Here is a 13,072-nt window from a genome sequence, read left to right as displayed (position 1 = left end):
AAGTTTTCTTTAACATTCAACTTGTGGCGCTAGAACTGATTTGTCCAGTATCAAAGAGAATGAGTTTCTTTATCAATTATACTGTTCCACACATTTCAATACTAATGCTACTTGCTTTTTCTCTTATATTAGTTTTGCTTTTCTTCCTTAGATATGCTATTTTTGCCTCTTGAGGGTCGCTTCAAATCTGAATTGGACATATGGCCCTGGACTCTGACATTCTTGATAGCTGTATCTAGGGCCACTATAAACTTTGATTTTGTAATTAAAAATTATACTTGTTCTTCTGTTTTTGAAAGAAAATTTCTGGTATTTATAATCTAATTACAGTAGAACCAAATGTGATGAATTAGATTTGAGATTTCCCTAAAAGCTATAAGCATCTCTCATCTCTGAAAAAGTAGAACTCCAGGACTTGAGAATGTGACATGAAAAGCACCCTGCAAATTGCTTGCCCTACTAGGTAACTACCCAAGATCTCTTTGGAATCTTCATCCTCAATTTGTAGAACTTTTAAAAGACAATACATTCATAATCTAGGGCCTTCCTACTGTAGACATGCTCTAATCTGAGTGTTTTCTTCACTTGCAACGTTCAAAATTGTCCTCGGGTCCAACCTTCATGTTTTCATTTCTAACTGTTAACATTTAAAATTTAATAGCTGTTGGCTTGTGCGTGAATTTTAAATTTTATTTCACTTAATGACCCAAACTTTTACAATATTGTTATAGAGTTGGCTAAGGGAGGATGAAGCAAAAGATAACTTAATTGCATCTGAATTTGTCTTATTTTGAAGGCCTTAAATTCTCTGTAAAGTTCACATTAAATTTGGCTTACTTAGAATAAAATAAATATGGTATCACATTTTCCTGTTCCAAGCTTAACCATAAAAATCTTTCATGTCTGTCCAAAGAAAATATCCACTTAAAACTGAAATTGCTTCCAAAACATTAAAAAGCCCCTTAATAAAAATAATAATTTATTTTCTATTTAAAAAATAATACTAAGTTAATTATAATCACAACTACTGGTCCTAAATATAGGATATATATATATATATATATATATATATATATATATATATATATATGGAGAGAGAGATATAATATATTTATATTATATGTATGTAATAAAATAAATGAGGTTTATAGTGCAAATATCACCACAGAAAGTAGCTAGGATAGAGTCAATATCGTTCCTATGTAGATATAGTATGGAATCATCAATTCACATACCACAAATCTAAAGAGGAGCTAGGTATTACCTTTGTATTTTTAGTAAAGAGAGAATCTGCTCAGTAAATGAAGAGGAAGCAGGATCTCAGGGTGAATGTAATCTGACTTAGGTAGCACACCATTTTCAAATCTGGTGGAATGGTCTTGGTATGGGAGTGCTGGCCTGTCCTGATTGAAAACCAGATACCCAAGTTCTAGGCTTGATTCTCTGCTATGCAGTTCCGTGACCTTGGTCAAATGAGTTCACATTTCGGGACCTCGAGTTTTCATCTATAAGTAAGGGGGATGGTCTAGTGATCTCTATGTTCCTTTTAGGAATAAAATTTCTGTAATCATATGAGAATATTAGAAACATCTGTTTACAAACCCTGATGCATCATTGATACAATTCATTCTGATCTATTTATTAATTCGAGTCTCCTACAGACTATTAGCAAAGGTTGGCTAGGTGATTTTCAAGTACTCTATGTCCTTCATATAATATAATAGCAGTTCTTTAAAAAAGATTCAATACTCTGTCATTTCGGAGATTCAGATAAGCCTTTCCTCCAATTACTGAGGCTTTATTGCAGCACAATTGCCTTAGGAAGATTGGATATATGCCCTCTAATCTGCTCATTAAAAAGAAAATGACTAATTTACTGGAACCTTTCTTCATAATAGTATATCAAAGATCCTACCTGTCATCAACTTGACCTTGTTCTAGAAGATGCTGCCCATCAGTAATGATCGAGTGCAAAATTTGTTGACGGCTGAACATCTCTGCTTGAAACAACTATTATTTTGTAAAAAAAGAAGAACATGCTTTAGAGTTCCTAATTTTAATGCCCAGTTCTCTAATAAGTTTCCAAAATTTTTGGTTTAAGCCAAGTTAAGAAAAATACCTCCAGCGGAATCAGGATATGTAGCATATCCTGCAGTATAGGAATAAACATATTTTTAAACCAGCATTTAAGATATACTTAAAAGTAAAGTTTAATTTTTGTTTACTAAAAACCGACTAAAAGTGGAATTATATTCCCCTCCTTTCTTTCAAAATCACCTATAAAGTTAGTTAACACATAATTTGTATTCTTGTTTCTTTTGTATGCAGAACTTGGTCCATTTTCAGATAGAGATCAGCTTAAGACCTTTGAAAAAGTTGAAGAATGGGGAAAAAACACATTTTTTTAAACTTAGTATTTTTCAATTTAATTTGATTAATAAAATTATTTGCCATTAAAAAAAATCAAGAAAGAAATTATCACCACAAACCACAAATTATCATTGTTGTTTAAACAGCTTTACTGAAATATAATTCATATACCATACCATTCACCTATTTCAAGTGTATAACTTAATGATATTATATTTCAGAGTTGTGCAACCAATACCACCATCAATTTTAGACCAATTTCATTACCACAGAAAGAATTCCATACTCATTAACAATCACTCCTCATTTCCTCTCAATCCCCAGCCAGCTAATCTATTCTCTTTCTCTATGGATTTGCCTACTCTGGACATTTCATCTAAATGGAATCATGCAATGTATGATCTTTTGTGACTGGCTTCTTTTCATGTAGCATAAGGTTTACAAGGCTGACACGTTACAGTATACATAAGTACTGTATTTCTTTTTATCGCTGAATAGTGTTCCAATGTATGGATATATCGCATTTTATTTATTTATTCATCAGTCGGTGGATATTTGGGTTGCTTCCACTTTTTGGCTATTATGAGTAATGTCACTACAAACAATATTCTGGTACAAGATTTTGTCCACACAGGTATATGTGTGGACATATATTTTCATTTCTCCTGGGTATATACCTAGGAATAGAATTACTGGGTCACATGGTAACTCTACGTTAAAATTTTTGAGAAACTGCCAAACTGTTTTCCAAAAACACTTCACCATTTTACATTCCCGGAAGCAACGTGTGAGGATTCCAATTTCTCTACATCCTCATCAACACTTGTTATCTTTTTCCTTGTAGTCATGCTAGTGGGTGTGAAGTGATATCTCATTGTAGTTTTGATTCGTTGTCTTTTATTTTATCATCAGTCAACTCGATAAAACTGAACCTAAAAATACCTTACACTATTTAAATTCTCTACTTTTAAAATTTAAACAAAGTGCTTTAAAATTAGTTTTATTCTCTTTTAAGTTGTGCATTAAGCTTTTTTCTCTGCTTTTAGGTAAATTCTGTCTCTCCACTTGCATATTTTTCATAAGTACATAGAATACTTTAATTACACCAGTAAAAAGAATATGGAGAGTACCAGCAAATTAATTAATTTGCTTTTTGTATCTAGTTCTCTCTCAATATTTCTTGAGAAATGATTATAATGCAGTTTGACCAAGAGGTACACTTGGAGTTGTCTGGTACTTGATTTCCTAGTATAAAACGCATATATGCTTTTTAAAGAGCACACAATTTTAATTTGTCAAAGACTTTTGATCAAAGCATAATCTTTTTAGCAAGCAGCCCTGACAATATTAAAGTAGTCTGCAACTCAATTTGAAAACTGAGTCACTTTCTACACTCTTTCTGCACTGCCGCTCTTCTTCCCCTCCCCCACCCCATAAGTAGACTATGACCACAGTTTGGCATTATCCACTGCAGGGTGGTAAAGCCTGACACATGCTTATGGAGCAAAGAACTGGACCACATTTTTGTAATTAAGCTATCAAAGTCTCAAGCTTAAAAAAGAAGGCAAAAACAATGCATGCATTTGAGCACATTGGGCACAAGATACAGCACTTTAATTCCTCCACATGGCATTCTGCAGTATCTCCAAAGGCCTCAACTATTTTATTGCCCCAAATCTGCTGACATGACTTACCTCATGTGCTCTCTGCTGTTCCAAAAGATGCTGGTAATTTCCTGAAATCTCTACTGCTAACTTTTGCTCCGTTTGAACCAGAAACTCCATCCATGTTTCACATTTTTCCAAGAAAGTCTGATGTTGTAGCAAAAATGACTGCAACTTACTGACAGAACAAAGAGAAAAGAATAGTGCTTATGTTGTTGCTTATTCTTATATCTTTAGCATATAAAACTAGCTTAAATATTTTCTGCATCCAATTTTTTTTTCTGCCTCCAAGTCAAATTTGACCACCGCAAAACTTTCGTGTTGGGTAGTAAAATTTAAAAAGAGAAAATTGAAGAAAAAAATAAAAGTTTAAAATGGTAATTTAAAAAAATGATCAGATCAAGTTTGTATCTTTAACATAGTCTTATATGAAAGAGTTTATTATTGTTTGAGTAAAACAGTATTGAGTACATTAAACATGGAAAACCACTTCGCAATTTGAGTTTCTTATTCTGAGTTCAAATTTTGTGAGTATCATTGAGAACACCTAGCATTTATAAATGTACACAAATCATGAACTTATTTCTACTGGTATAGCAGAGCGGCCAAAACATCTCTTGGTAACTCTACCTGAATCTCTCTGTAGTCTGAGAGGAGATCAGAGACCAGTGCCGGTTCAGACTCTGCATCCTTTTGATTTCTTTATCATTCAGGGGTAGCCTGTAGCCAAGCTCATTCAGACGGTCTAAATCTGGGGCCATGCTGCTGAATTTTAACATCTGCCCCTGAAAGCAAGATTTAAAAGCAGGTTTAGCACCACAGGTGGAGGGATGGATAAAGAAGATGTGGTACGTACATACAGTAGAATATTACTCGGCCACAGGAAAAGATGAACTAGTGCCATTTGCGACCATAGAGATGGAGCTTGAGATTACCATGCTAAGCAACGTAAGTCAGAAAAAGTCGAGAACCATATGACTTCACTCATATGTGGGATAGAAAACTAAAAGCAACAAACAAACAAGACAAACAGAAACTCATAGACACAGACAACAGTTTAATGGTTACCAGAGAGTAAGCGGGGGTGGGGGATGGTAGATGAGGGTAAAGGGGATCAAATATATGCTGACAGAAGGAGAATTGACTTTGGGTGGTGAACACACAATGCAATATACAGATGATGTATTATAGAATTGTACCCTTGAGACCTGTATCATTTTATTAATCAATGTTATCCAATAAATTTAATTTTTTAAAAAAAAAAAAGACAGAGTGCTTTCAAAGTACATAGTGAACTTTCGATTTCAGTAAGAGTCTGGCTGGTAATCGTTGTGTATTTCTAGGCTACTTGTTTGCCATCACCAGAGCTGTAAAAAAGAAAAGCCACATGTCCTAATCAGCTTCTGCTGCTGCTGCTATTGTGGCGACAGCTACTCAGTATCTTTTATGGCACATTTAGTGGTTTACATGTATTATTTGATTTATTTGCTCCTAAGTCATGCTTGGTAGAACTGACAAAGAATAAAAACATGCCGATGACTGAAGAGGCTTAATTCTTACCCTTCAGACTTCATTTGTCCATGCTAGTCAGTTCCTTTGTTATTTAATAATAATAATAGTTAAAATACTAACAGTTAACATTATTGAACACATTATTATAAGAGCTTTACAGGTAATACAGTAACTCATTTTATCCTCAAAACAAACCCGTAAGGTACTGCACTACTCTCCCCACTTTACAATGAGGAAAGAGAGGCCCAACAACTTTAAGTAAGTCGTGCAGGGTCTCCCAGCTAGTAAGTGATAGAGCTAAGGAAACGACTTGTTGGGTTCTTGCTAGACGGAATACAATCCCACTTGAGTTTTGAATTCAACACACGATGTCTTAAGAGCTTCACCCTAAAGTTCGTAAGACTCAACTGAGAAAGCAGTATATGCTTTCAGATCTCTTCAAACACAGGACAAAGCTGCCTGGTTTGGTTTCCCTGTGGGCATTCGTAACTCCATCTAGGGACCTGGCTACAGGACAAAAAAAATGTGAGGACACCTTCAGCTGCGTGTTTTCTCTTTGCATGTTCTGCAAATAACTCATTACCCTACAGAAAGAATAAACCTTTCCAATTATTAAAGCCAAAAGCATAACTATTAGATGGCAAGATTGCCATGGGTAGACATCAGCAGTGAACAAAACTGACACAACACAGTCCTTCTCATAGTGCTTTCAGAGAGAAAGATACTATTCCAATAACAGAGAGAACAACAGTCATCACCTATCACAAGAACATAATTAAATGATATCTAAAACACTGACGAAAAAGAAGAGTGTGCTCTGAAAGTGTGTCTGTCACTGGAGAGCCTGAATATGGACAGAAGTGGAGGCTTTCCTAAGAGAGTGACATTGAACACAATGACCAGGAGTTTATTCCTTTTGGTCGGAGGGAGGTAGTGGGGACAAGAAAAGAATTCCAGAAAGGGGAAACATCCTGCACACAGACACTAGGAACCGATGTGACCCCTAGTGGCTGGAGGAGGAGATGGACAGTGGTGAAGACGAGACCCTTAGGAAGGTAGAAGCCAGGTTACGCTGGGCCTGATACCCCACACTGAGATTTATCCTGAAAGCAATGGAACCCAAAGGGCTTTTTAGGCAGAGGAGTGATATGATAAAATCTGCATATCTATTGTATTGTGTATTTACTGTACTGAATACTTAAAATATTTCCCAATTACATAATACCATGGTGTGGTGTCAGATGGGTACTAGACTTATTGAGTTGATCACTGCGTAAGTTATATAAATGTCTAATCACTATGTTGTACACCTGAAACTAATATAATACTGTACATCAACTGTAATTGAGAAATAAAAAGAAAAAAAAGATCATTCTGGCAGCTCTGGCTCGGAGGGAGAGGGATGGCTGCAGGGAGCTCCGTGGAGGCTGTTGTGGTGGTCCGAGAGAGAGATAGGTGGCTTGAATTAGGAGTGGATGATGGTAGAGATGGAGATGGGAGGTGTCCAATCACAAGAACTGTGAAGGAGGTGATAGGCTGGGCATGGGGAGGGACTAAGAGTAGGAAGGAGGAGGAGTGAGGTGTTACCCTAGGACTGCACATGGCCACGCTCCCAGCACACAGCTCATTTGTCTCAGGAGAGCAGGAAAGCAGAGCTGGCAGGAATTTCCTTGGGAGCTCAAAATAAAACGTAGGCCTATGTCAGGAGTTTGGAGTTTTCCTTTGAGGATGGAAGATAGAAGATCTGGGACTAGGATTTCAACCCTCTTACCTTAAGTTCTTCCATCCTTTCCTGGATGGTCAAGAGGTCAGAAGAGTGGCTAGGGTCCTGCCCTTGTAGTATTTCTTCAGCTTCTACTATCCAGGCCTCCAAAGCTTCTAAACTCTTGGTGAAGGTTTCATAGTCAAGAACTCCAGCCTATTTTTATTACAAAAGAAAGTTGGTATTTAGAAATCTAATGAAAGGGCAAGTGGATATTGAAATTGTTTTTCGTATTCTTACATCAAACTGCCATTTTCAAGATGTCGTTCCTAAAGAAACAAGACTATGATGACTTAAATTCCTTCTGTTTATTAATATAATTTTTCTAATACTTAGAATTATTTCTATGTACCACTAATTAACCAATTAGAGCCACTTTTAAAATATATTATCAAACAAAAACATATTTTGGTTCTTGCAAAAACTTCTTATATAAGCATGACTGTTAATATTAAACCCACTTAGTGTTCATTAATTGCATATATCTTAGTACCATAGAAGGAGGCATTGGCTTGGGGAAAAATTACACTGTAAAGAACAATGTAAGACTGCCACCTTCCCTTATTCCCCCTGGCACTTCCCAGTGTGTTTAATTTTTAGTTCTTGGGTCTTGAAGGAGGCATTGTCTCAATGATGGAAATTTCTTCTTTTCCTGTGGGTATGCCCAGACGCTATAGAACACCCAATCATAACACACATTGACTGCGAGCTCTGTACCTGTAACACAGTCTGCTGTTTGCAAAGAGCCTGTTCCAGGGCACATAAGTGTTGACTCAAAGAGAGTTGATCTGATTGAATGGCTGACGCTGCTGAAGCATCCACTTGTTGCTTGAGTTGCTCTCCCAGCTCACGGAGAACAAAAAGGGAATCCTTAACTGTCCCCAGTCCTTTGAGGAGGTCCTATAGAAGGTGAAAATATATCCATCGTGAAACAACATGTTAAGTGTACTCCTGATTATAAACAATCCGTAAATGGCCACACATTAGAAACACTCAATTCTTATTTGTCGTGTTACTGCACTAAGTAATCTTGACCGGCTGAAAAAATAATCAAGACTTTATCCAATTTTTAAAAATATGTATGTGTATTAACATTTTAAAGAATATATTTACCATTCTGACAATAAAAGCCCCATAGGACATCGGGGAATGCAGAAAAACATACATAAGCAAGAAAAAACATCTACAAGTAGAGTCAATAACTGGAACGGTGGTGGCAGTTTTTTCCCGCTTCTTCAGAGAATTGGTATCAAATTGAGAACAGTGTGCTACATTTTTCCTTTCTTTCTACTTAATATTATAGATGCAAGGATGAGTTTGTCAACAGTATTGTCTCTATGTGTGGGTAGTAGCATTGTACAGGTTATGATAGATACACCCTCCTATTTCAGTATCGGGGTGTAGAACCCTAGCCATGGTTCTGATGAGCAGGTAGGCTTTACCTCCATTATTTTCCATGGCATCTCTTCCTGCCACTTTTTATGGGACCCTCTTATATACTAAAAATTATAAGCCAATGAAAATTATCTGTTTCTCATGTCCATGTACCGCTAAGAGATACAAATGACTGATTCTTCTATTTGTTGCTGGTGCCCCAATAGACATAGCAGACAGAACAGAGCCTGCTATGCCTTAGCAGGGACGACTGTGAGAGGAAGAAGAGCAAAGGGCTACTTTAACCTTGATACAGACAGCAGACAAATTCACGAAAACAGTTTGGAGCACTACACTCTGAAAGAGGTATATGTCAACACAGGAGAACTGAAAATTGAAAATGAAAAAATCTTGTAAGGATAAACTGTATGGGGAAGGAGAAAAAGCAGTGAATTATCTTCACCATAAATATTAAAGCTTTAAAGTGATTATTATTTATATGACGGTAATGGAATAGCTTAAACTTTTATTTATATGCTTTTTGTAACTTGCCTAATTCTAATAAACTGAATAGGAAAGTTTATAAGAAGCTATTTGAAATATAGTCACTGAAATAAAGACAAATAAGGACAAATGGTAAGAACCACGCAATGGTTGAAACAAGAGAACTGTTCCCGAAAATCTTAAGTAGGTTATTGGCAGATACCGTGAAAAAGAGAAATACTAAAAAGCAATTAAAAAGAAGTATACCCATAAATCAGGAGAGAAAGAGCTCTTTCTACCATTCAATTCACAGAAGAAATTCTGTTAATGCTTACATAAAAGATAATGAACCTAAATGGACGATCCCCTTAACATTGGCTATTTAAAAGATATAACATTATTCTACATATGGTCATTCCTTAGACTGAACGTCTCTGTAAAAAGATAGCCTAAATCACTCACATGGATTTTATTCCATTAGGAAAAACAGGAAAACAACTCATCTTAAAAATGAAACAATGGGTGGGGCCGTTTAACTCTGATAACATGTGTTCTGAAAACCTAGCAGGCTCTTTGCTACTTAGAACAATGACTTTGGGGTAACTTGTTTCACACACTGAGACGTAGCAAAAGCTTACACACATAGCACGAGCCGTCCTAAACGGGGGAAGTCTAAGAAAGGCATGCTGGGAAAACACGTCAGTTCCTGAACATACGTGGCAATCTTGAATCCATGTAGCCACTTCTTCATCAGCGATGTCCTTGTTAGTAGCTGCCTTCAAGAGCTCATCGGCTCGGTCCTCGTGCTGCTGGACTGTAGAAGCACACTGTTTGGAGTAGTCCTTGTACCTCTGCCAAAGCTGCAGCAGGGCTTTGCTGGAGTGCAGCTGCTCAGCGATCTCTTCCAGCAAGTTATTCCATCTGGAGACAACAGCCAACACTCATGGGTAGATGACCACCTCTCACCAAAGGCTGGGAGCTGTTACTTACTATCTTAGTTTTCATGATCCTGATTTATGTGAATTTGGAAATAATGCAAGGATGTCTCATTTCTATTTATCAGTACAAAACATAACATTTCACACTCCTTTCAAGGGTAGATATGAGGAATGAGGTCAATCTTTGGGTATATAGCAGTTCTAATTTTTTTCTAAATATCTTCACTGCATTTACTTGTCATTAAAATCATTTTGTGAAACATTACAACATCAATAGAATAGAACCTCTAAAGGTCAAATTCGAAACATTAGGAAGTTTTTATTGTGTCATTTTTTATAGTATGGATGTGATAGAATTCATAACAGTGTAAAATGAACATGCTTCATACCTCATATTGACTTCCTTTAATGTATTGGTAAGAGTTTCTGTCACAGGTGGGTGACACTCTTTTAATAGTTGGTTGGTGATAGAGCCAAATTTCTGTAAGCTCTTTTCCTGTTTTTCTAGATCATCTTGAAGATTCTGCCCAAAGAAACATGTCACAGATAAAATGACAGGATCTAAATTCTAAGAAACAAGTTTAAAAATAATTTATAGATGTTTTCATAAATATGCACATACGAATACATAAGCCATGACTTTCCTCCAATGTGTTATAAGCTTTCTTTAGATAATCACTTCTTCTTTTTACGATTTTTGTTCTTATGGATGTGAGATGGGATTCTTAACAATTAAGCCTTCTTACAGTGGCATCTGGAAAGCTCACATCGGGTGTCCTTATCCATCATCTAACAGGGTGCTATGGTAGTGGGATGCATTCAACCTCTCACTCTGTGGTTCTCTCTGCTGCTCAAGTCAAAACCCAGGTCTCTGTTTCATTATGTACTGAGTTGTTCTATCAGAAACTCCTGATAGTTAGACTTTAAGAAGTCATGCCTCTTCTGAGTACCATCTCTAAGTTCTATTGGGGGTGTTTTTCCTTGCAAAGAATATTTATTAGATGGGCAGAGTCTTCTACCAAGGACCAGTGAAGGAACTTGAAGAATGATATTTCCCTGGAAATATTGTTGAAGTGATAGACTCAGTTCTTAGTAAAACTCCACAGGTGAAGTAGGCTACAAAAACCCAATGCTATTTAACACCAATATCTGATTGCCTTCAAATCAAAATGTGCAAAGAAAAGGATCTGAATTCTTTCATATCCTTAGACAGTATTTGCAGGTGTTAAACATGGAACAGGCTAAATTAAAACGTGCTTTTCACTCCCTCAAAGTTATAGAGTGTGTCTCCAAACTTACTATTCTAAAAATAAGTTTTAATGATTCTTAGTATCTGCAACACTATTTAAGGTTTAAATAAATAATACACACACACACACACACACACACACATTTTATCCTTCCTCCATCCTGCCCAATACCCTCAGAAAAGGCATTCCCTTCAGAAACTGCGTGTGAGGTCAGCAACATATAAACTTGGATTGCCAAGCCAGGGACCTGGACTGAGGTTAAGGAGGGTACATGCTGGGCTCTTGCTGGCATCCCATCTCTCAAGGGCTTGCCTTGCCCATCCTATAGTCTACATTATTTAGCCAGGGACAAAGAGCAGTGACAGGTGAGAGTACCCAGTGCCCAGGTGTGCGGGGGGTGAGGGCAGCAGCTAATTTGAGGACAGTGACCTGAGATGGAGTGCTGTTTAAGTTAAACAGCAGCGATGTCATTCTGGGTGAATGCAATGATAATGGACACACAGGAAACCAAATAGAAAGTGCTAGAAAAAGAGGATTACGTGTACACATTAGATAGACCATTTATATTAGGCTAAATGAAAACCACTTAATAGTTTAAAAAATGTACCACTTTTGCTATTTTTCTCTTTGTTTTCTTTTTAATCCCTTAGAATATGTTTGGAGAAACAGGAGAAAAAGAGAAAGGAAAGATACAAAAGGCAACAACAGTGGATCAAGGAGGTTGATTGAGGTATAAAATCATTTCATAAAATACATTCACGTGGATATTTACATGATAGAATTTTTTAAATCACTTAATTATATATCAGCTAATCCAGAATTCAGCATCCACAGGCAAGTCTGAATGAGCAACAAATATAGCAGGTAAAATTAACTTTCAATATTTAAAAAATAATTAAGTGAAAACAATATACAGCAGTATTATAGGATGTTAACGTCCACGTTTGCAATTTTGGCTTTTTTTTTCTCCTCATATTAAAAAGCATGCTAAGGGTGGATTCAGTTCATTCCTTACCTGAAGACTGTCTACCTGAACTTGCACAGCTTCTAAAGAGCCGGTCAGCAGACGAAACCGGGAAAGAGAATATCTGGCCTCCATGAGATAACTGTTTATCTCGTCAAAGGCCATTTTGTGATGGCCCCATTGGTCATGCACGGACTTCAACAGTATCTTCAACTGCCCAACCTTTGAAAAGAGACAGACATGTCTTAGAATTACACAGCATTTAAAAGTATGGAATGTATGTTCAATTGATGGGAAAAACATTAACATTTAGGAACTTCATTGGGGTTTCAAGCATTATAAACTAACCGAAACAAACAAACAAAAAAGATTTGACTAGATGTAGCCATGTTGAAATTGATGCCTTTCACACGTTTGAATACTTAGGCTAAATTAAAGTGCTTAAAAATGCTCTCTCTCTCTCTGTCTCTCTCTCTCTCTGTCTCTCTCTCTCTGTCTCTCTCTTTCTATATATATATATATATATATATATATATATATATACACATATATATATACACACACACACACAAAATCTTTATACATAATATTTATTATATATCTATATAATATCTATATAATATAAAAGTTATAAAAGCTCAACATACTTAATACCACAGTTTAGGAAATAAATGAGTGTTTTAGCTAATGCATTAACTCATTTAATCTTCATAACAACCTTAAGAGGTAGGTATAACCATTATCCCCATTTTATA

General features: G+C 36.2%; 1 protein-coding gene across 19 annotated transcripts in view; it reads right to left on the bottom strand.

Annotated features, from left to right (window-relative positions):
• SYNE1 (spectrin repeat containing nuclear envelope protein 1) overlaps nucleotides 1–13,072 on the bottom strand; it is a gene marked incomplete at its 5' end in the record, with an annotated part of 420,585 nt that overhangs the window by 72,428 nt on the left and 335,085 nt on the right. For all 19 annotated transcript variants that reach the window (XM_081044694.1, XM_081044699.1, XM_081044700.1 and 16 more), the window contains 8 exons: nucleotides 1,916–2,010; nucleotides 4,065–4,212; nucleotides 4,665–4,819; nucleotides 7,318–7,464; nucleotides 8,026–8,208; nucleotides 9,882–10,086; nucleotides 10,493–10,626; nucleotides 12,369–12,539. In XM_081044694.1, coding sequence (XP_080900820.1) covers nucleotides 1,916–2,010; nucleotides 4,065–4,212; nucleotides 4,665–4,819; nucleotides 7,318–7,464; nucleotides 8,026–8,208; nucleotides 9,882–10,086; nucleotides 10,493–10,626; nucleotides 12,369–12,539 — 1,238 coding nt within the window. The remainder of the gene's footprint in view (nucleotides 1–1,915; nucleotides 2,011–4,064; nucleotides 4,213–4,664; nucleotides 4,820–7,317; nucleotides 7,465–8,025; nucleotides 8,209–9,881; nucleotides 10,087–10,492; nucleotides 10,627–12,368; nucleotides 12,540–13,072) is intronic.

The sequence above is a fragment of the Rhinolophus hipposideros genome (assembly GCF_964194185.1).
Source record: "Rhinolophus hipposideros genome assembly, chromosome: 3".
In the NCBI taxonomy this organism is placed as follows: domain Eukaryota; kingdom Metazoa; phylum Chordata; class Mammalia; order Chiroptera; family Rhinolophidae; genus Rhinolophus; species Rhinolophus hipposideros.
The sequence above is the reverse complement of the archived record's forward strand: the minus strand, read 5'-3'. Positions and strand labels throughout refer to the sequence as shown.